This window comes from Vicugna pacos, chromosome 1, assembly GCF_048564905.1.
Source record: "Vicugna pacos chromosome 1, VicPac4, whole genome shotgun sequence".
Classification (NCBI taxonomy): domain Eukaryota; kingdom Metazoa; phylum Chordata; class Mammalia; order Artiodactyla; family Camelidae; genus Vicugna; species Vicugna pacos.
Genome location: NC_132987.1, coordinates 27,517,165 through 27,541,295, shown reverse-complemented (window position 1 = coordinate 27,541,295; position 24,131 = coordinate 27,517,165). Strand labels below are relative to the sequence as shown.

Here is a 24,131-nt window from a genome sequence, read left to right as displayed (position 1 = left end):
TTCTCAATTTTTTCTTTTGAGGGTGAGAGCAGAGGTGGCCGGGAAATAAACTCCAGCCATAGAATCAGACCTTGGTCTGACAGATGCGTGCTTCTCCTTCATCTGTCCTTCTCGGAAACCATTAGAGCCGGTTTGGTGCACAGCTGGGAAGAGGTACCCTGGCTCTGGACCAGTTGGGTCCCACGTTTCTCTTATCCACACTCTTCAACTGGCTCTAAATGCCTGAATGTGATATTCAGAGCCTCCAGGATCAGACCTAAGGGACTTTCCAGTCTTAGTTGCCACTTACTTTCTGCCCTGTGGCCCCAGCACACGCGCGCGCACACACACACACACGAGTGTTCTAGCCCTACTGAACTACTCACCGTCCCTGCATACCCAGTATTGTGTGTGTCTGTCTGTAGATCTTCCTCTCTGTCCAGCCTCCCCTCCTTTACAGGCAATAGGCCACTGTGTGGTCTATCCCACTATGGGATGTGTGCCTGTGCTGGAGCACGGGATGCTTTGGGAGATACGGCAGTAACATTACCACTGAGTTACCTCATGGGAAAGTTACCCCCTTCTCCACTCTGGCAGGCCGGGGAGAAGACCAGGTGAGGGACAGCACACGTTCACACCTCTCTAACACTTCTTCCTCTCTTTTCAATTCAAAGGAATGCAGGGCTCAGTCCGAGCTTTACTAGGCAATGGTTTCTATCGAAATTCAGTAACATCATTTTATTTCCATTATATGTTTTTGGATCATGTATGACAAGTAAGTGATTTTGATTCCCATTTAAGGACATGATGTAAGGTGTCCTTACAAGTAAGTGTTATAAATACATGTTTTCTTAATTATAAAAGAATGGCCCAAGCCAATGAGAAATATTAATTCAGTGATGATCAGCACACAAAAATGAGAGCAGCACATACAGGATTAAAGTTGGGGAGGTGGGGGGAGTGGTGTTAGAATGGGTGCAATTCCCAGCTCGGCTTCTCCTTAGGCAAACACTTTCCTGTAAAAGGAGGATAATAACAGTATTTCCTCAAATAATTAAATTAACACACTGAATACAAAGCACTTAGCCCAGTGCCTGGTGTGTTGAAAATGCTCAATAAATGCGAGATGCCATTTGCCAGCCTAGTTCAAATGCCACCTCTTCCAGGAAGACTTCCTGACTCCTTCGGTCAGAAGTTCTCTCTCCTTCCTCTCTTCTCTCATGGCACTTCTTCTGGCATTTCTAGTCCTGTCTTGTACACAGTTGTGAGGTATTAGACGCTTTCCGTATCTGTACCCCACACAGACCTAGCACATGCCATTACTACTACGTCTCTGATCATAAAGGGATTCCCTTTCTGTCATGTGTTTGGTTTACAAATGCTTGTACCCAGTTTCCTGATATTTCTAAAAGATCCTCTCCAATTTCAACATGCTGTAGAGACTCTAGGGCAAAGGGCGGAGAGGCTTGTTTGATATTGTTTACACCCCGATGGCACTCAGGCTAGAGTCACAGAGTCCTGCCTCTTCCTTTTTTCTGGAGCAAGAAAGACAGACCTAAAGCTGGGAGCATAGGGGTGACAGAATCATGGCCAAAGGGCCGAGAGGCCTAAGGACACAGCAGCAGCCCCTCGTGGACGGCCAAGGTGAACAGGGAAGGGGGATGGCAATGGAAGGTGAGACAGACACGGGGACAAAACCCAGATGGGGACAACAGGGTGCAGGGTTGACACTCTGAGCCTTCAGGATACAATGTCCTAAGAGAACCTGATGCGAACCTCTTGCACAGGACTGGATGGTTATAATCGGGGACAGAGTAATATGCAAACCTGGCCCGAGGAAGGGGACAGGCCCACCTCCAGGAGCTCACCACCTTGCTTAAGGCTGTTTGATGAAGACTGTGTCTAGGAAGATTTATCTTTGTCTGAACCATTTATTTCCCCTCATTTCAGAAACTGCGCCAGAGTCTCTTTGGAAACACAGTCCAGGTTTTCAGCTGTGACTGGACAAAGGCCTATTTCAGGTTTCACGATCCTTTTTCTGACCTGGCTTTCGCTTTGGAAGTGGGAAAGGTAATAGCAGGTGATAATTTTTTAAAATCCTCACCCCACACTCTCTGTTTCCTTCCATCCTCCCCCTATGAATGCATGTTTCAATTATAATCACATGTGGAAACATCTTTAAAATTTAATCTTAAATGGTAATAGGCTATTTATAATTATAGCATACTATCTAGGATGTACCAAAGTCTCGAACTCCTCTCCACCCTCTTCCCAATTCTGGGTTTTCCTGGTTCTTCTCTCCAAGTCCTAAGCATCCCTAAGAATTTAGGAGCAGGAAGAGATCTAGGAATTTCCTTCTCATTTGTCTAAAATCTCAGTAATTCATAGCACTGATCACCAGTCACACAGAATGTCAAGAGCCAGCCAACTAGTTCCTTACCTCCTGCAAATCTAAAAGTGGGATGTGAGGCAGGGCCCAGTGAGGGTAGGGTAGAGGACGACAGATTTCCCCGGGTGCCCATCTACAAGGCTCCACCAAGAAGCTAGTAATTGCTAATTCTGGCCTGGTCATGACCCCCGGCCCCAGCCCACGGGGAAGGAGACCCATGTAGATTACGGGGTCCCTCACCCAGCCTTGGGGAGGCTGTATCCCGCAGGAAAAAGGCTGCAGAGAAGAATAAATAATGACATCCATTTCCAAGAGTTCTCTTTGGTAATAATGGGTCCCGAGGGTCCCACTACAATTGTCACGCCTCACTGTTCACCCTCTCCATTCCAGGGAGGTGCCCGGAGCATTCAGATGGCCATACAAGGATCCATCATTAGGTACTTGTTGTTTACAAGGAAGGGAAAAGACAGTAACTTGCTCAGGTAAGAGGCCTATGAGGAGTACTTGAAAGAATTCCCCATTTCACGAGAACCTTCATCAGCTAAAAATCACTAAGGGAAATCCCCCGGGTGGCCTCAGGGAGGGGACTTGCCTCCTAAGACAGAATTAGCTCTGGTACTCTCCAGGGACTGGATTTCCTGATGGAGGTGGTTCAGGGGGAGGCTCTCCCAGAGTCCCTCTCTATGCTCAGTTGCAGGAGTAACGCTGACCGTTTTTATGCTCTGCTGCAAACCACCCTGACAGGTCAAAGATGTGCCAGGCCGTCAGCAGGGCTTACTCAACAGCATTCGACGGGAAGCCCCAACCTAACCACTCCAGAGAGGGAGCAGAAGGGGAGATGAAAAACCTAATACATAAAAGAAGGAGTCATCCTCCTATTTAACGAGGCTGACAAAGTACAGTGGTAGCTTCCTATTTAAAAAATCAGCTCAAATTATTTTGTTCTTGGAAGTTAACATACCCCTCAATGCACAAGGCTCTATGCTCGATATTAGAGGAAACAGATAATTAAAAGGCATCTACCTCCCTCAGGCAGGATAAGTTCTCACCCAAAACAGAAACTAAGTGTCTAATCTATTCTAAGATCACAAATTCCCGGGTTCCTTTAGGAGCAGAGCCAGAGATGGGAATTCTTTATGCAAGTGATTTATTAAGGGAATGAATACCCTCAGGAGAAACCTGTAAGAGAGAGAGGGAAGCAGGCTAGGAAGGAAGAATGTGGTTGCCTGTGATGTCTAGTCTCGGCCTGGTCCATAGGACCTCTGGGGGTACTTGCCCCAGCTGCAGATAAGAGGGCGGGGCCTTTTCACCTCCCAGCCCAGTCAGGCATCCGCTGTGGGCCATCCTATGGGAATAACTCCCAGTCACTTCCAGGTAACGTGGCTCCAGTTTTTCGGAGAAAGTGGAAGAGTCGGAGCCACTAGCAGCAGGACGTATAAGGCAGGGGGAGGACATGTCCACCAACTGGGGAAACGGGGTCCCAGGGAACCTAGATGGAACAGACACAACACTTGCTACACAAACATGAAGCATTCAGCACAGTAGCTGGCACATGGCAAGTACTAAACCAACGGCAGTAAGTCACTGCTACTATCCACCTGCTCCATGAAGCCTTCCTGAACCTTCCAGGTCACAAGCTCTCTCTCCTTCATCTGTGGTCTCACAGCACTTTGTTTTAGTCTCATTCTACCTTGTACTAGGGTTTTGGAGTAGGAGGCTCTCATTACTCATCTCTGTATCACCGCAGAGCTAGGTGGAGTCTGTAAGTCATTGCTGAGTTCATTAATTAATTAACCTCTATCATGTGTCTCATGACAGCAGTTGTCAATGTGAAACACTTAGAAATGAGCCTAGGAGAGGTCTGTGATGTGAAGATTGGCTCCCATTTCTGGGGAAGTCTGACCACCAGGGATTATTCAATGGGATCTAGGGGTTAAGAACAGTCAGGAGGCAGACTGTCTGCATTCAAACCCCTGCTCTAGCACTCCAAGGGTGAGTGACCAGGGGCAAATTACTCAACCTCTCTTACTTTCCTCACTGCTAAAACGGGAGCGACACTAGTATCCACCACAAAGGTTGCTGTGGATTAAATGAGGTGCTGTGTGTTAGGCGCTTAGAACAATGCTGGGCATAGTGAGTGCCGGGTGAGTGTAAGCTGCAGGTGACTAAGGGCAACCTGAGGGAGACCTCAAACGATGCGCGGGGTGTGATCGGCAGAAAGGAAGGACGTGACATGCATATTAAAGACAGACAAGTGCAAGAGTAAAAGCATGGGGGTGGAATGCGGAAAATATGTTCAGGGGACAGGTCTCTCTGGGGCAGATGGTCTGCAAAATGCAAACCTGATTGTCTGGAGTTGTGCTTGGGAAGGGCCTGTGTTGTTGGGTTAAGAAGTTTGGGCAGAGCCCTGCTGGAGTTCAGGAGAGAGAACGGTGTCTGGATTCAGTGGGGATGGTAATGCACAGGGTGAGGTGGGCCAAGAACCCAGGGGAAAGACATGCTGGGTGAGGACCAGTTCCAGCGCCAGCAGAGAGGACGGGGCACTCCCTGACATCCTCACTGTGTAGGTTGATGAAAGAACCAAACAGACCCACGCTGCACTCAGAAGGTCCGTGAAAGTGGAGGCCTGGGCCCGGTCACGTTCACTGTAGTGCGCTCCTACCTTTCTTCTGCGCTGTAGTTTGTGTGCAATAAGCAAGCAGGAACAGGGGCACGCCCTGGCTGCCACGCTCGCTGGCGTTCTGTGGGCGGCAGGAGCAGCTCAGAAAGCCACCGTCTGCCTTGTCACCGAGGAGACTTATGTCGCCCTGACTCCTGACTACTCTGGGGATGGCTTCACTGAACGGGTGAGTGGACCCCTGCCTGTCCTGCCAGATAAAGGGCCATTAGGCCTGGGTGAGTACAAGACTCACTGTGGAAGTAGAAGCCCCACTGGTGCCCCCGGGCGGACCTTCGTGATGTGTCTGATGTGGCCAGAGACACCTGCCAAAGAGGCATAAGTAATCCAAGCAGCCAAAATGAAGATGCCTGCTGTAAATTTCTCCTTCCAGAATTCACGATGAAGAATATCCAATACCCAACAAAAAAAGCAGCAGACTCACAGATACAGAGAACAAACTAGTGGTTACCGGTGGGGAGAGAGAAGGAGGAGGGGGAATACAGGGGCAGGGGATTAAGAGGTACAAACTATTATGTATAAAATTAGCTACAAGGATATATTATACAGCATAGGAAATATAATTAATATTTTATAATAACTATAGAAGGAGTGTTACGTTTACAAATTATAAATCACTATATTGTATACCTGTAAGTTAATGACATTGTACATTCTCTATATTTCAACAAAAAAATTTTTAAAAAAAGAATATGCATACCTGAAATCATCATAAACTGCCATTTCCATAACCATTCTTTTAAACATAGCTAAATTCTACCTATTAGGAAAAAAATTCTGTTTATGGTTTTACTGTGCAAGCTATCGTATTGGTTTAAAACTGAGGAAAGTGGAAGTGAGGCCAACGGCCACCCAGTTTTACCATGTAGGTTTTACACGGCCTTGTGCAAGATAATATGTCGGTTTTTAACAATGTGATTTTGCAATGAAACAAAGGACTCCCTGAGGTAATAGCAGTGAGTTGACATCTTCTAGATGTCACTTTCATCTTCCTTTCCGTTTTTATCTTCTATGCCTGATTTATAGCTCCAGCTGTTTGAACTTGTAGAGAAAGAAGCCACTGAGAAATTCATCTATGATCATTTACAATGTGTAAGTGTTTAAGTGTTGAGATAATTCCTTTATGTTGAACTGATCTTACAGGAATCTTCTTCCTTTTATAAAGTGTATTTCTAATGATGCTTGTTAAGAAAATCAGGTCATTTTGGGGACTAACAGAGGGCGGAATGAGAGAAAGAGAAGCCTGCCTCTCCCTCCCCACAACCTAGAAAGGAGCCAGATCACACACAGGCCCACTCACAAATGCCTCTTTCTCCCTGGCTAATCAAACCCAGAGAATAATACTATAGAGGGCATATATGGCAAGATTGCTTTTGTGATAGAGAAAGTGTTATGCCAGTCTTGTCTGATCTAAGGGATAAAACACAAAAATGGTAGGCTAAATTGCCAAAATGGCCATGCACACTGGCTCAGAAAAATGACTTCCAGTCTAAAAAAGGTGGACCCCTTTCAGCTCTTCTATCAGCACCTTCCACACGACGCCCTCCCCTGCAATGAATCTTCCCCACCACCTGCGTGGGAAGGAGGCAAAGTCAGGGACAGTGATGGTGGGAAATGGAAGGTGCTTTTTTAAGACTCCTCTGTGGAGAAAGAAATTTGATGATAAAAGATGAAAGATGTCCATACCCTGCCCCCTAGAACCCATGAATGTTTTGTTACATGGCAAGGGGAAATTTAGGTTGCTAATCAGCTGACTCTAAAATAGGGAGATTATCCTGGATTACCCAGATGGGCCCAATGTAATGTGAAGGGTCCTTAACTGTGGATAAGGAAGGCAGAAGAGAAGGGAAGAGTGATGTGATATGAGAAGAGTGTCACCCACTGTTGCTGGCTTTGAAGGTGGAAGGTGGGGGCCATGAACCAAGGAATGTGGGCCAGGCTGCTAGAAGCTGGAAAGGGCAAGGAAACAGACTCTCCCCTAGAGTCTCCAGAAGGGAAAGCAGGGCTGCTGACATCTTGCAAAGATGCAAGGAAGGATCCTCCCCTAGGGCCTTCAGAGAGAGCATGGCCCTCCTCTGACACCTCAATTTCAGGCTTCTATCCCCCACAACTGTGAAAGAATAAATTCTTACTGTTTCAAGCCATTCAAATTTCTGGCCATTTGTACAGCAATCCTAGGAAACCAATACATCTGTCACATATGATCTGCAGTATTAGCTTACAAGGTGTGGTATTTTTTAAAATTTGCATCAGTGAACATCAAAAATAATCAGAAAATTCCACATAAAAATCTAAATGCTTATCTTTCCCCAGCAAAATCAGAAAACCTGGCTGTACTAGGCCTATATTCTTGCATTTCCTCAATTAGCTGAGCTAAGGGACGGTGATTCCCATTAGACAAGTGCTGATAGACTGAATGACGTCACCTAACTGGTAAAAAGGTCTCTGCAGATGTGATTAAGTTCAAGATCTCAGACGGGGAGATTATTCTGAATTTTCCTGGTGGGCCCAATTAATCATAAGGGTCTTAGAAGGGAAAGAGGGCGGCTGGGGAGAAGGGATGTGACGAGGGAAGCAGAGGAGAAGAGGCCATGTGATATGGAATAAGGGTTAGGAGACATGATCTCCCAGAAAGCCTCCAGAGGGAACACAGGCCAATCAGCAGTTTGAATCAAGCCCAGTGATGCCAGGGCTGGACGTCTACTCTCCAGAGCTGTAACGTCATGGATTCCTGTTGTTTTAAGCCCCAGGTCCCTGGTAATCTGTTACAGCAGCAACAGGAAACTCACAAGTGCCCTTCTATGCCTCAGACCCCACCCCTCCCCCTTTCCCTCACACCCTGCAGTACAGACCTACCCAGGTGGTTCCCATCCAGCTCCTGTGGCACTGAAATTTGTTCTCCTGCCTGAGGGCCCAGCCCCCGCCAGGTCACAGATAGTGAAGGGGACAAATTAAAAGAAAAGCACATGCGTTTTAGCAGAAGCCTTCCTGATACAATGCCTGTAAAGAAGAGGCTTTTTAACCCTGAGCACCCTGAAAGCCAGCCAAGGGGCATCTTTTCAGCAGGTAGAGTATTGACATTAGGCTAAGATAAGGCCAACCAATGGGAGGCCCTGAACGTGGATGGATTTTATCCTGGAGCTCACAGGGCACCTTCGGAAAGCTTGGAGCAGAAAGGTAACCTGGCCAAGAAAAGAGACAGGGAGAAGTGCCTTAGAGCAGAACAGACACTAATTTAGCCGTGATTCTGGCATGTTCTAAGAACTAAAGTAGGTACTGTGCATTCTTTTATTTAACTTTTGCAACAATCCTAAGGAAAAAGGGTTTTTTTATTCTGCAGCTGCAGATAAGATTAAAACTCAAAGAAGTAAGTTGGAGTACACTGGTTTGAACCTAGGTTTGCAGAACTCCAAAGCTATTTCTAGAAAGCCTCTCTGATCCCCCTGAGTATAATGGGGTGACGAGGAGGGACGCACTGACTGAGGGAGGCTGGATAAGGGCCAGAGCAGTGCTGATGGCCTGGGCTAGGATGGACCAGAAAAGTGGAGAGGAAAGACAGACTACATCTGAGCCAGGATTCAAAGAGAATCACATGATAGAAGTGGTGGAAAGAAAGATGGGTTGGAAACCAAGGGAATGGTGGTGCCACTGGCAGGCCTGAAGCAAGGAAGGAGGCTGCATTTGAGAGTGAAGATGACCTTGGAAAGCAGAGGGAGCTCCTTCTGCCCTTTTGGTAGCTAGAAAAAAAAATCTCCCAGGCTGTAAATCCTTGAATTCAGGCCCATAAATCCACAGAGCTGCATTGCTTTTAGGCAAACATGCTTTTCCTTTGTTTTCCAAATAGTTCAAAGGGGAAGGAAGCCATGGTGTCATCTTGTTTCTTTACAGCCTGATCTTCTCCAGAACATTTGAAAGGTAAATTCTACAAATGTTTACACAGGGATTTCCTATAGCTCTGGGGTCACATAAACAATGTCCTCTTGTGTTGGAAAATATTTTCATGCCTTATTGGAAACATGAGTACAATTTTTTTTTCCAGTGGATGTTCTTCTGTTGATGCGTCCTTTCCTGTAGTCAGTTTGGCCCGTATTAATGGGAGAGTGGATATCACTAGAAGAGTTTAAATCTACTTTTCTAGCACAGTAGTAGGTTCCTTCTTCTTGTGGTTATAAATATTGGGACAACACCAAGCTTATTTGTACAATTTTCATAAATGAGAATATTTTGTTATCCCTATGCACAATAAAATATATATCCACAAATATTTATTTTATCACTATGACAGGCAAAGCCCTGTCTTGGCACTGTGGGAAATACAAATAAAAGAAGACATGGCCCTGGCCTCCTGCAGGTTCCAGTCTGGGAAAGCCAAGGGTACACACAGAGAGACTTGGCAAGTCCCAGGTGGTACCTGATGTCCCAAATGAGGTGCAAAGACAGTGAATCTTAGTGGATTCCAGAGAAGGAAGGGGCCCCAACAGATAGGGTAGTCAAGGAGGGCTTCTTGGAAGAAGCAGACTTTTTCTTCTGGGCCCTGGACAAAGAGTAAGCTTTTGAGAGTCAGAGAGAGAGAGAGACAGAGGGCCCCAGAAAGGATGAATTTCAAGCTGTGAAGCAGTGTTCCTGAAACTTATCTTCTGCATATCACCATCAAACTTTGGTGATCTATATTATTATTTTCTTAACAATTTCCTTAAATCAACCCACATTTAAATATTCTTCTTAAACAATATCCTTTCAATCATTTTACTGTGCTAAAGAAAAAAACGGATGAAACACACTTAAAATTTTTTTCAAATGCTCATATCTATATACCTAACATCATGCCATATTTTGGGAAACACTACCTTGAATTATATCTGATCCTTGGCCCACATCTTTGGGTTTTATTCACAGAAGTACATGACCTCCCAGTCCTGTAATAGGTTCGTTCAAGAACACATACAGCTTCCATACTGAGTACTCCCTCTGGGTAACAGCAGGAGCCACTTTCCACCTTTGTATTATATTGTCCTGGGTAGAATCCTGACCCCTGGTCCCTAATGAAACCGTAGAGGCTGCAGCCAAGAAAGAGGCTTAACTCCCTAGCTGGTGTTTCCCGGAACACTCTGTTCAACTCTGCCTTGGGCCAGCACTCTCTGGAGTGGTCACGTGTCACCACCCTAAGCCAAGAGTCCCTCAGCACTCAGAGCCAGCAGTTTCTCTACTGAGCCCAGCATCCACACGCAGCCCACACCCAGGGATTCTAACATGTGTGGTCTCACCATTTATCACTGGCTTCCCCCAACTGCATTTAGAGCTTTCCCATCACATCTGCAGCCCCAGTCCAAGCAGCTTTCCCAGCGACATGAAACATGCCAGGCACACAGGAAGGCAGTGACCAGACGAGCCCTTGTTACTGCTGTTCTCTGTGTGTGTGGTGGGGTGGGGCGGGGTGGGGGTAGAAGGAGAAGCTGCAAGTTCCTGGAGCAGTCATCGTTTCTCATACTGTGCTGATGGCTCCTCCCGCTCTGCAGGCTTCAGAAGGACCTAGACGTCTCCACCAGTCATCTGCTACAACCAAATGCAGGAGGCTTCCTGTGCAGGCAGGTGGGTTGGAAGACTTGGCCTTTTGATTGTAGAATTTGTATTAGACTTTTTTTTTTAATTAAGCATATTCTCTCCACAAGTGAAGAATGATCAAATTACCTTTGAAAGACTAAGAAGATGCCCCTGAGCTTGTTATCAGATTCTGCTTTCCAGTTTCCATTACAGCCCTGTCTAGTAAGGGCTCTAAGAGCCCAACATTCCTGAGAGTCTAGAAACGTTAGCAAGTATTTTGGCAAGACCCACCAGGAATCCCTAATAACTGAAAGAAAAGTGCCACAAAAACATCTCAGCTTCATGCATCTTGAATCACAACCATGGAAACCAAAGTTTAAAAGAAATACCAAGGGAGGAAGGGCACATGGGGAGTTACGAGGCATGGCTCAAGAAAAGAATCAATAAACTCCTCTTTCAACTCTACCAAACATTTATGACATGGTTTTCCAGAATTATACATTGTGTGATTGCATTCTTTCCAGTAAAAATGGTAGTTTTATGATAATTAAAAGCAAAGAGAAATTAAATCCTTATGTCAATGCTACCTGAAATGTAAATATTTGTAAAATATGTCACCTAGGCAATTTTGAACATGATTTTAACTGGAAGAGCAAGTCCACACGTCTTTAACGGCTGTCAGAAAGGAGAGTCTCAGGAAATGTTACACGGCGTCCTGACCCGCAGTGACATCGGCTACCTGCAGTGGGGTAAGGACACCTCAGAGGATGACAGACTTTCACAGGTGAGTGTGTTCCAGTTCTCAGCCACACCGCTGGCGTGTCAATACATTAGCATTTCGTGAAGCCTCTATATTAAGGCAATCCAAACGTGAGCAGAGTTTTTCCTTTACTACGTTCCTGCAGGCCTCCCACCCACCACACACACACACACACGCAGAGATTTTTCAGGGTCTAAATGAAAATATTCAAGTCAATTTGCTTCATATTTTACTTTATATACTTTTCTGTGTATAGAGTATAGGCAATCCAAGTCATATGCAAATAATTTCTTTTAAAAAAAACACTTGAAATACACAAATAAAGGAAAGTCCCCTGGCACCCCCCTCATCAGAAATCAGCAGCTGATGGGCAGCTTCCCAATCCTTTATTTATGCAAATGTGAATGCATAGATTCTATTGTTCAAAGCCTGAAAAATATCACTGAAAAAAAGGGGGCTCACTTATGAAATGTCTCTCAAAAAGCTTTTCCGCTCAGGGGATTTACAGCCTCTGACAACCAAGCAGTAGACTGTGCTTTTGAAAAGCACAACCAGAGGCTTAAGTAAGATGTGATTCTGCAAAAATGAAGCAAGAGAGAGAACGAGGAAGCAAGTCCACCCACCCATACCACAAATCAAAGATGCTTCTGTGATATTTGCACAAAAGTTTCATCCTAAAACCCAGGGAAGGCAAGACAGGTTCAGTGAAAAGCTCTGCTTCTCCAGAGCAGCCCTGAAACTAGCCAGGACGGACTTCAGTATGATGATGACAGAACCTCCCCCGGCTCACATCCACCAGCTGCCAAGTGAGGCCCCACTGCTCAGAGCCTGTCTTGTCCTCCACTCTCCCAGTTCTGGTTCAAAATCCCTTTCATACATCCAGGGCTTCATACTTCATAAGGTCCTTTTATATCCATAGCTTCATCTGTCTTTCCTCCTACTGTTGGCTCCAGCTACAACGTGCTATTCATGAAATCAGCACCTCACAACACACAAGTCAGGTGTCTGATGGCATCAGGAAAGTAGTCTCTGACTATCACAGAATTAGTATATTCTGTGTACAAGTGTGTTTTTAAAGTTTGTTCAGTCCTTGAGTTTGAAATCTAGGTCCATCATAGAAAAATGAGAAGTGACGGACAAGCTAAAAGTAAAAGAAATGAACCCAATCCCGTCACCCAGGCTCAATCCTCTCAGAAATGGTTCCTTCTCTTTCTCTTTCTCATATAAATATATTCAATTCTACTCTTCTGAACCCTGCTTTTCTCATTTAAAACAAACATCCTTATATTCAGTGAATAGATGTCTGTCATACTTAATGGATGCACAGAATGCCACTGTATGAATGTGGAAGACTGTACTTTGAATATGTCCTAAACAGAGAATAGATTTGTTATTATTATAAAGTTCCTAATCACATGCTGTAGATAATTTGGAAATTCATATTAGAATTTAATCTATATAATGACAAGGAAAACTAAGCTGGAAATAGGGGCCTTGTAGATTTCATTTTACATGTTTTCTTTTCTTTTAATCATGCATGGTCACTTGAGGTCCACCGTCAAGCACTCTGTATCAGAGCCCAGTAACACGCCACGACTCAGTCTGGTAGGATACCCTAGGGGCAAGTTTCAAGGAGTAAGGATGCAAAAACCATAACAATAATTTTAGTGCTTTGTCTATTATTTCAAAGCTCTTTCACAATATTACTTCACTATATCGTCATCATAAACCACAAAGATTTAAAACAGAGTTTCTCATATTTGCATCATTTGGGTAGGTAATTCACAAGCTTTGTTATATCTCTGCAGAACATCCACTGTTATTTGCTGGATCTATTTTTCTTTAAATTAACTCACTTTTAAAATTTGAATCCAACCATTTCTTCAGCAGTAATATAAGCCATGGGCTTGACATGCTATTTCTAATACATATTTAAGTAAATAAGTAAACATGTTTTGTTTTGAGGTTCCTCCCTTGGGCCACTGACTTTCATGCCACACGTCACCCAGGGGCAGCACGTGCACCATACTTTAAAAACCTGTTGTAAAAGTGAAGAAATTCCTGTAGCACGTGGGCAACAGCCCTGTCCTAGAAACCAGGAGACTTGGTTAGAGGCCTCGCCCTGTTACTCACAGGAGTGTGACTTGGGCCAGTCACTTACACTCCCTAAGACTGCTTCCTCATTCACAGACTAATACCCTAATGCTCACCCCCTTGCCAGTCCTAACAAGTGACAGATGGGAAGCGCAAACAAAATCACGAATGCTGAAGCCCACTGGAAAGCCAGAATGACCTCTACATGTATGGGGCTTTGTAAGAGATGATGGGGAATTACAGTAGATGTTTTAGTCAGACATATTCATTCAGCATCCACTGACTGTGAGACTCTGTGTCCAATACAAAGATGCATTATAGGTGGGCCAACACATACACACACACTGATAGCTGTAGGAAGGACAGGGACAATAAAGCTGAAGCATAGTGATCTTGCCAGTGGCTGCACATTGAAATCACCTGGAGAGTTTTGTTCTTTTCATTGAATTTACTTTTTAGAGCAGTTTGAGGCTCACAGCAAAACTGAGTGGAAAGTACCAAGATTTCCATATATCCCCTATCCCTACATACGCACGGCCTCCCCATCATCCCCAACCAGAGTGTGCATTTGTTACAACTGATGATACTACATTGACTTGTCATTATTACCCAAGGTCTGTAGGTTCATTCTTGGTGTTTATATTCTAGGGGTTTGGACAAATGTATAATGACATGTATCTACCATTCCAGCATCATGCAGAGTAGTTTTGCTGCCCTAAAAATCCTCTGTGCTCCAGCTATTCCACCCTCCACCCCCTGCAACCCCAGAAACCATTGATCTTTTTACTATCGCCATAGTTTTTGCCTTTTCCAGAATGTCACACAGTTGAAATCACATGGTATGTTTAGTTTTCCAAGAAACTACCAAGCTGCCTTCCGAAGTGCTTGTACCATTTTGCATTCCCACAAGCAATGGATGAGCGTTACTGTTGCTCCACATCCTTGCCCGCATTTGGTGTTGTCAGTGTTCTGATTTTTTGCCATTCTCAGAGATGTGTAATTGTATCTCGTTTTAATTTGCATTGCTTGATAATAGAATAACATATGATGTGGAAGATTTTTGCAGATGCTTATTTGCCATCTGTCTGTCTTCTTTGTTGAGGTGTCTGTTAGTCTTTGGTCCACTTGGAGAGCTTCTAAAACTATCAGTGTCCAGATCCTCCTCCAGAACAGTGTCAGCATCATGTGTGTAGGACCTGTGTCATCACACACAGCCCCACACTTAGAAGGCTCTGCACTGATTTAATGTTCTGCTGTCACTGCCTTAAAATTCTTAACACTTTTTAGACAAGGGCCCCTACTTTCTCATCTTGCATCAGGCCCCACCAATTGTACAGCTGGTCCTACACAGTGACCTAGAGAGCACCTGGGCCTGAGAATTTCGTAAAGCCCTCAGGTGATTTTAACGTGCATCAAGGGTTAGACACCTCTGTTCTAGAGCAGGGCTGACAAACCTCAGCACGGCTGACATTCTGGACTAGATAACTCTTTGTGGTGGGGCTGTCCTGTGCATTGTGTGATGTTTAGCAGCATCCTGGCCTCTACCCATTAAATGTCAGTAACACTGCCCCCTAGTGTGACAACCCAAAATGTCTCCAGACATTGCCAGATGTCCCCTGGGGGACAAAATGCCCCTGATTGAACCATCACTCTAAAGGAAGAGAAAAAAAAATCTTGTTAATCTTCGCTGATTAAATCCATGGTGTATAGAATTGGAAAACTAGCTATTTGAACTGAAATTACAAGAAAGAATATCTTCTTTCAACCAGTATAAGGAAGGTTGAAAGTTTTTTATTCCTTTGTAACATTTGCAAGGCTTCAGGGACAGTTTCAAACCTTATCTTAAATTAAAATTAAACAGCTAACTAGCTCCTAAGTTGCTCTGAGAAAAGGGACTGTATCAAAGGCTATGCCCACCACAAGAGAGAGAGCTTGAGAGAGCGAGCGAGCAAGCCTCAAAGAGTCAAGAATTCACAGCCATCCAGTGCTACATTTTCCCTGGATTGCATTTCTTTCGACACAAGTCCACTCAGACCCACAGTGCTACTAAATCATGCTCTAAAGAAAATTACCTGCAGAGCCTAAAATATCCTCCAATAATAAAGTGCATGTTTGTCGAGACCTTAAAGTCAGTCAAGAAGGTCGAGGCCAAAGATAAAAACTAAGAGCTTTCCTGCTGGGGAGAGGACAAAATGTTTCCGACCCCAGGACCACCATCCAAACGCCTGCTCACAAATTGGAAGTAGGGCAAAGGACAGCGACCACCGGGGTTAGCTTTAAAATCTACATAGAAATCAAATCTACAAAGCTCCCATCTTTTCGAAAAGTGACTAATGTGGCTTTTCATCCTTCCTCCTTAGAGTCAGTGTTCTCTCCCCAGGGAGACGCCTATGAATCCTGCCCTCGGTGAAAATTGCCTGAAATTGTACACTAATGGCTTGAAACCCAGGATGTTTATTATGTTGTCTCTGACATGCACTTGAAGTTTGGTTTCAGAACAAATGTATTAAAGAGCAAATAAAGGCTGGCAGGTCGCTTTCGTACTTGAACTGCTGAGATATATAACTATGTCAGGTGTCCACATGTGGACATCTAAAGTTTATTTTATCTGAAGGTGCTTTTTTATTCTTTCTCTAGCAGCTCATTATGCTGGGATAAAAGCAATCCATAACTCATCAATTACTATTAAAATAATTATATATATAGAATGATTTTATATATATAAGAATTTTCTATTTTTCACCATCCCTGAAGGTAACAATTAAAGAAGGTATATATGAAGCTCATTTAGTTATTACAGCACTAACAGCCACTTGTGTAGAGCACATCCAATATGCTGGGCTCTCTCTGAGCAACTTGCAACGATATCTTACTTCATTCAATCCTCACGTCCACTTAAGGTTAAAATCAATGTTAGTTCAGTGCAGGGTCTGCTGTTTGGTCACTCACTTCAGAGGTGAGGAAGTCCAGACTGAGAGAGGTGTAGGAAGTGGCCGTAGGCCACCAGCTAAGTAAGCGTCAGAGCCAGGGTTACGACCCCAGATCCATCTAGATTCAAAGGCCACCTTCTGCCCGCCCACTGTGCCGAGATGCCTATCAGTATCATCTTTGCTTCTTTTCTGATAAAGTGGTAAATACAAAATGCCAGTTCTTGGAATTATACTCTAGCATAAGCATTTTGTAATCTGTCACATTTATGTCTTTACAGAGACGTAGGTTTGTATAATATAATCTATAACATCTATTACAGGTACACTGATGTTGGACTGCAACAGTCCGACAGTAGTAAAATCATGGCTAGGTTTTATAATGCGTGACAGTGGTGCTCAACATCTAGAACTTTATCCACTGACTTCGAGCTTAAAACGGTGGTGAGTTTGAATTGACTGTGACTGTGGGTACACGTGACACACAGCACCCTTCATCTGCTGGTTCAGCAGACATGTCTGCCACGCACATGCTCGAAGGACGGGCTCAGTGGTGCTCAGAGATGTGCTAACCAGGAGCCCCATCCGACTAATATGTCTAATGTTTTACCATGTTTTATCACAAAACATCTTACAGAGAAGCAGTTTGCTCGAGAAAGAACCAGATGTGGTTCTAGGACAGCACACTAAGTATCACTCGATCAAGGACCCCAAAGTCACTGCCTCTCCTTTCTGCCCCGAGGCATGGTGACTCTGTATGGGATCCATGAATAAACCAAATAGCATTGGAAGATTATATGGATATGCTGGTGATAGAAACTTAATCTAAGAAAGGTTTCTGAGTCAAAAGAAAACCAGCGTGCTACCTAACAGTCAGATTCTGCTGTGGAAGTGAAACCCATCCTGCAACACTGCATCTGTCTTCCCAAAGTGAATCTCTTCTTACTCTGCGATAAAATTGCAGAGATTGCAAAAACACGTGTCTTTCAGTCCCAATGTCACAGCCCAGTGGGTGAGATTAAAAAAAAGAAAAGGGAGCTCTCATTAGATGACATGACAAGCCCCCCAGAGCCCACCAGACTGACGGTTCCTGCAGAACACAGCCAGATCCCCGCAAGATGAGGCACTGTTTTGAAGCCTCCCGTCACTTTTCTATTTGAAGGTACAGGTTTGAGTGTGAGGTTCCAATACCTAAGTGAGAACATAAAGCAGTTTGAGTCTAACACCATCTGGAAAGCCTTAGGAGGTTCACATTATCTTTGCACCTGCCACCGAGAAGAAAAATCAACTCTGATGTTTAGAAGGGACTGAAGCCATTTAGGTCTTGCTGGAATTATTCCGCCGGCAGCCTTGGCAGAGCACACCACCATCCGAGTCGTACCCTCTTCCCTCTTTACATTTTCCCTTTAAAGAGACTGGTAGGAAGAAATCCAACCCTAAAACTACCAGATGAAGCTCCATCCACTGGATTCAACCACTGAGTCGCTGAGGTAGCGCCTTGCAAACATGACAACATCCCTGCAAACTCGACAACATCCCTGCAAACTTGCTGAGAGAAGTTACATCAACTCAAGTCGTGTTCCAGGTGGCAGAGACGCGAGCCAGACCACTGACAATTAGGCACGCGAACCGTCACCAGGAATCTGCGAAGAAGGCACAACGTTTCCAACACCTTTCTCCTGTTCAGATCACCTGATGGGGGCCTTGGGATTCAACATCAAGCTCATTATGCAAAGGCACACACTAAGCGCCATTGTTCTAGAGGGCAGAAGAAAGAATGACATGGACTCCATCCTCGCCCTCTAGCCAGTGTTTAGAATGTGTCCATCATTCTACCCAGCTTCATAATTTTACCTTAAATGATACATGTTCTGGAGGGCTTGACTGTTGCACGTGAGACTGAACCTACTGGGCTTATTACGCAATGAGTGAATTTAAGGAGAAAGGTATTTTATTTATAGCACCACTGGATCACAATTTAATTTCCTTTTTACCATGGCAACAGGAGGCAACATGCACAAATTCTGCATTGGTGGAATCTCACCAATAAAATATATTTAGAATCCTCTTTGGGGGGAGGTTAGCTAATAAATTGTGTCTGCCCAAAAAGCAATACAAATTCTTAACTGAACATTCCAGGCAAACAGATCACGTGGTGTGCTGAGGAAAGAAGGGGGCGGAATATTAGGCTAGGTTCAGTTGGGGGGTGCTGGGTTGTGGTTTTGCAGGACCCACTTTAAACCAGGTGTGTTCTCAGCTGAAATCTAAAGGCTTGCCTCGTAGAGTTAAAGCCCGAAGTGCCGGGACAGTCACGCTCAACATTTTTCTGTCGATCAGAATCTCTCGAGGCAGGTGAGGCTCTGCCTGCTCAGTGTGGGGTCTCTGGATGCACTTTGGGTGCTGGAGATTGTTATAGTTGTGACTACTTCGTTTTCCTCCTACTCGGATAAAATCACAAGCGCGAGCAGCTTTGAGTTCAGGAAAGAAAGCTGTTGTATGGTTGCACAAAGTCACAACAGTGTGGTGTCAGCCCCTTGCAGAGTATGTATCTGCATGCCAGATGAATTTTGCCTACATTACAAAGATTCTGTGAAACAATATCATACATGTCTCTAAGCGATTACATCCACCCACACAAAATTTACAGGAATCTTCATTGGTATAAAACCAGCCAGAACACCCATCTGAGGTTCAAATGGAGTGACATTTATTACAAACAGCCCTCAGTTTCCCAATTTGTTTATCCATATTTTCCAACTTTAATAATTCCAAGTCATGCAGATCATATTTTGATTACACACAGCCTTAGGACAAAAGGTACCATCACGAGAAGGCCTAAGAAAGAAAGAGCTTATTTTATACCTAATGAATAGTGACAATGTTCTTTGGAATTTGGGGGCGGATTCTGGAATGAAAACACACGGGGCTGCTTCAAGCACATCCTCTGTGTTTTACTTCCGATGTAGCCAGTGGCCAACTTGCCCCATATGTGGTGTGTCAGAGGCTACGTTATCCTCAGCCCGGAGGGGCCAGTTCTAGTGTGAGCAGCTGAGCAAACCCTGGGCCCACTATGAGCATATCCAGATTGGGGTGCTGAGCTTGCACCCCACTTTTAAACATCAACTAAAACTGTGGTCGTTTCTTTTAAACACAGTCATATAATTTTTCCCTGGGGGCTAAAGCAAAAAAGCTTAAAGACAAAAGCACCGCTGATTCACCCACTCACCCACAACTGAAGAACTTAAACTCTAGAAAAAAGGAAGAGATTTGAATAGAACTATTGAGAAATCAAAATGTCAAGTTATTAGCCTTTAATACTTGGGTTTACAAAACACGTGGTCATTTTCCAAAGCCGGATTTTCCATAAAACAGAATTTGGTCCTGAACACACAGTACAACTCTGAGGACTGAGAAGAAAAGAAACAGACTTGGATCCTCACATTATGGAAAGACCCGCTAGAACCGAGGGTCCAGGAGCCCTCCCGGGCATCTCGTGGAAATGACGACAGTCATTCAATGGCATTTTTAAAAAGTGTGTTCCCTGCCTCTTTAAACAAAGTGGGAGACATCATTAATAAAAATACACAATAATACTGTGATATTCTCAGGGGCTACTGAAGTGTGCCAAACCTTTTACTCTGGGGCCTCCCAGAGTGGTGTTTTTGTGAATCTAATTCACAGCTAGGAAAAACCAGATAATGGGCTGATTAAAACAGTGAACTTAATATTAGATGTAATAGTAAACTAGCTCAATCAGCTCTAAGAATATCTTCACAGTTGATCTACATGTTGACGCACAGATATGTGTGTATCTGTGAGTGTGAGATTGTGTGTATGTGCATGTTTCCCTCATTTCCCAGCTTTTTGTCTATATTCAAAATATTCTCCATCACCAATTCTAAATATTCTTTTTCCTATATTCTAAATTGCCAAAAGTCTCACCGGCTGAATGAAAATATTGTCCTATCTTGGGACAATAGAGACTAATTGAAGTTCTCCTATTCCACCCCTATGCGTCTATTTCAATTTAACTATTTATTCTCCACCCCACTTCAAAACCAAACTGAGATGGTTCCACCTCCTTCATGAGCCCACCCTCAAGATCTTTTTGAATAAAATCCATTAAGAGAAAACCTGCAGCATCGCCACCACACCAGACCACTCATCAATGCAAATTCATCCACGAGGAAGGCTTCCTTCCAGTCTGCCTCCACACAGTGCCCTGCCCAGCTACAAGTGCAACCCGAGCCTCAGAGCTGCTTTTTGATCCTGACGATGTATCAGCATCTGTCACCATGTAGCAAAATCTGTATTTGCACCTGCGTTCCCCTCTCCCCTTGCAGGTGGGCAGCAGGCTGAAGACTCCCAGGTTACCTATTTGGCTGTGTAACACCAACGGAAATTACAGCATCCTTTTTAGCACAAACAGGCAGCTCTTATCAGACTGGAAGATGGAGCGTCTCTTTGATCTGTACTTTTACAGTGGCCAGCCCTCGCAGAACAAGCCTGTGCATCTTACAATAGGTGAGCAGCCCAGACTCCAAGTGCCGTGTGCTTTAATGTGCTTGAAGAGGCGTGGCCGCCGCGTTTCACAGCTGCGTGGCTATTCATGCTAGCTCTGCGGGAAAGTGTGGAGGCTTGATTTCTGAAATGACACCTATGCATGAATCCCATGGACCTAAACCTAAGCATTGTAACCTGGGAATTCTAAGCCTGCTTTAAATAAGAGCAGGGGATCTCGAAGTAGCACAGGGGAACCAACAGCTTTTAGGTAAGAGGAAAAATCAAAAGGTGGAGTCAAATTTCCAAAAAACTCTTCTCCAGAGTCTTTTCTCTCTCTCTCTCTCTCTTTTTCTTTTTGGTGGGGATAGGCAATTAGGTTTATTTATTTATCTTTAGAGGAGACCTTAGGAAAGGCACAGCCCCAGCAAACCTCTGAGGTTCCAGTCCAAGGGGAGAAGCAGGTGACCTCACGAATCATTTCATTTCAATTACAACCATGTTTTTTTAAACACATGAGGCACAAAGACTAACCTTAAGATGTCTTTTAATAGTAACCCTTTGGACAAGGGAATAAATGTGATGAGACTGAGAGTCTGTATCTGGTACCTTGGCACCATAGATGGAACCCTGTTGATTTAATGTCCAACTCTTTGCATTTAGCATCACAGGCCTGGCGTTAGGCAACTTCCCATTATCACAACTAAACTTGGAGAAGTATCTTAGTGACTGTTTTATCTGAGCAGCTCCCAATTCTTTTTCTTCAATTATGAGAAATAAACACACACACACACACACACACAAACCCATTTCATTTAGTGGAACACTAACAATGTTTCTTAAAATATATTGTTTCCACTTTAGTCTCTTCTTCGAGGAAAGCATCATTTTTGTTTTTGTTTTTGTTTTTGTTTTTTATTGGCTCACATGCCTCACGAGCATTCTCTTCCGGGCACTGTGTTGAAAGCCTTACATACATTATCCTATTAAATTCTCCCAACAGTCATATGAGGTAGATACCATGATATCTGTTTTCCATAGAGGAAACTGGCCAAAACATTGAGGAAACATAGAGGAAGTGGCCAAAACATGATTCCTAATTGAATAAATGAGGCTGAGCGATGTTAAGTACCTTCTCAAATGTCATTTGAGACAAACCTGGGCCTTGAACCCAGTTCGTGACTACCTCACTAGAATATTTTGCCCTTTACCCCAAAATGCAAAGGTACTCTTAGAAGCATTGTAAGGTGGTAAGCCCTCCCTTTTCTTGTTTTCCCTGACAACATCCGGTGACCTACACCCCCCTAGTTCTCTGTGTCACATCATGACACTGGGCCATGCCATTACCTGACATCAATATTCGGGTTTCAAAATCCACAGCAACGCAGGGTGCTATGGATGCATTGTGTGGGGGGCATGTCTACACACCAGCCGCTGGAATCCCCCTCCACTTAACCAGTTCTAGGAACACAGCTTGCTGAGCCCAACATCTGCACACCCATCCTTTTTCCCTTCCTTCCTCACTTCCTCTGAAATTGTGTACACAGGCTGGGGTTTGAATGCTGGCTGTTCCTCCCTCAGATACTCACTCCCATCACTGGGAAAGGGTCCAACATGAAGATGAACACAGACCAGGAAGAAGGTTTTCTCCAGTGGAGATGGTCATCAGAACCAAGTGGAGAGAGGCCACCATCAACTGGAATGGAAGTGTGCCCTTTTTCTAAAAAGAAAGCCAAGATGTGCAATGAAGCCTGAACTGTCAGCACTGCTGGGATACAAAGCCCAATTTGGGGAGTCAGATAGAGCTGTGCTTAGAGTGCATGAGGGCCTGGGTTCAATCCCCAGTACTTCCATAAGAAAGAAAGAAAGAAAGGAAGGAAGGAAGGAAGGAAGGAAGGAAGGAAGGAAGGAAGGAAGGAAGGAAGGAAGGAAGGAAGGAAGGAAGGAAAGAAAGAAAAGAAAAGAAAGAAAGAAAGAAAGGAAGGAAGAAAGAAAGAAAGGAAGGAAGAAAGGAAGGGAGAAAGGAAGAAAGAAAGAAAGAAAGAAAGAAAGAAAGAAAGAAAGAAAGAAAGAAAGAAAGAAAGAAAGAAAGAAAGAAAGAAAGAGAAAGAAAGAGAGAAAAAGAAAGAAAAAGAAAGAGAGAAAAAGAAAGAGAGAAAGAAAGAAAAAGCAAGCAAGCAAGCAAGCTCAATTTGGGGAAAGACCATTTCAGGTCCACATTCCATATGCATAAGTCCTCCCCCTCCCCTGGCCAAAAGCCCTCCATGAGCAATTTTGTCTTCCTTTTGTCTCTATTAACTCTCTGCAGTTGCTACCAGTGTTGTAGGAAGAACATAGGCCACTTACAGCAGGGTCTGGAAGGTATCTCCTCTACATTTACATAGATTGGTTCCTTCACTGCATTCAAAAGAGAAACTGAATGGTCATCACTCAAAAGTCCACAAATGACAAATGCTGGAGAGGCTGTGGAGAAAAGGGAACCCTCCTACACTGTTGGTGGGAATGCAGCTTGGTGCAGCCATTGTGGAAAACAGTATGGAGATTCCTCAAAAGAGTAAAAATAAACTTACCATATGACCCAGCAATCCCACTCCTGGGCATATATCCAGAAGGAACCCTAATTCAAAAAGACACCTGCACCCCAATGTTCATAGCAGCACTATTTACAATAGCCAAGACACGGAAGCTACCTAAATGTCCATCAACAAATAACTGGATAAAGAGGTTGTGGTATATTTATACAATGGAATACTACTCAGCCATAAAAACAATGCCATTTACAACAAGATGGGTGGACCTGAAGGTCATCATTCTAAGTGAAGTAAGCCAGAAACAGAAAAATATCATGTATCACTCATATGTGGAATCTAAAAAAAAAGAAGAAGAAGACAAATGAATTTAAATATAAAACAGAAACAGACTCACAGACATAGACTACAAACTTGTGGTTGCCTGGGCAGGAGCAGGGTGGGAAGGGACAGACTGGGAGTTCGAGACTTATAGATACTGACAGGTATATACAGAATAGATAAAGAAGTTTATACTGTATAGCACAGTGAAATATATTCAAGATCTTATAGTAGCTCATGGTGAAAAAGAATATAAAAATGAATATATGTATGATTGAAAAATTGTGCTGTACACCAGAAACTGACACAACATTGTAAAGTGACTATAACTCAATAAAAAGAAAAAAAAAAGAGAGAGAAACTGAAGTCTCTCTTCACGTTATTTCCAAAGTTGTCTCTTCTTGGTGTAATTCCC

At 44.0% G+C, this 24,131-nt stretch overlaps 1 protein-coding gene across 1 annotated transcript in view; it reads left to right on the top strand.

Moving 5' to 3' along the window:
* MINDY4B (MINDY family member 4B) overlaps positions 1–22,591 on the top strand; it is a 30,631-nt gene extending 8,040 nt beyond the window's left edge. Inside the window, exons 4-12 of the mRNA XM_031676922.2 lie at positions 1,930–2,049; positions 2,759–2,850; positions 5,049–5,214; positions 6,072–6,137; positions 8,890–8,960; positions 10,562–10,634; positions 11,209–11,370; positions 20,711–20,891; positions 22,449–22,591. Coding sequence (XP_031532782.2) covers positions 1,930–2,049; positions 2,759–2,850; positions 5,049–5,214; positions 6,072–6,137; positions 8,890–8,960; positions 10,562–10,634; positions 11,209–11,370; positions 20,711–20,891; positions 22,449–22,591 — 1,074 coding nt within the window. The remainder of the gene's footprint in view (positions 1–1,929; positions 2,050–2,758; positions 2,851–5,048; positions 5,215–6,071; positions 6,138–8,889; positions 8,961–10,561; positions 10,635–11,208; positions 11,371–20,710; positions 20,892–22,448) is intronic.
* The last annotated feature ends 1,540 nt before the right edge of the window (positions 22,592–24,131 follow it).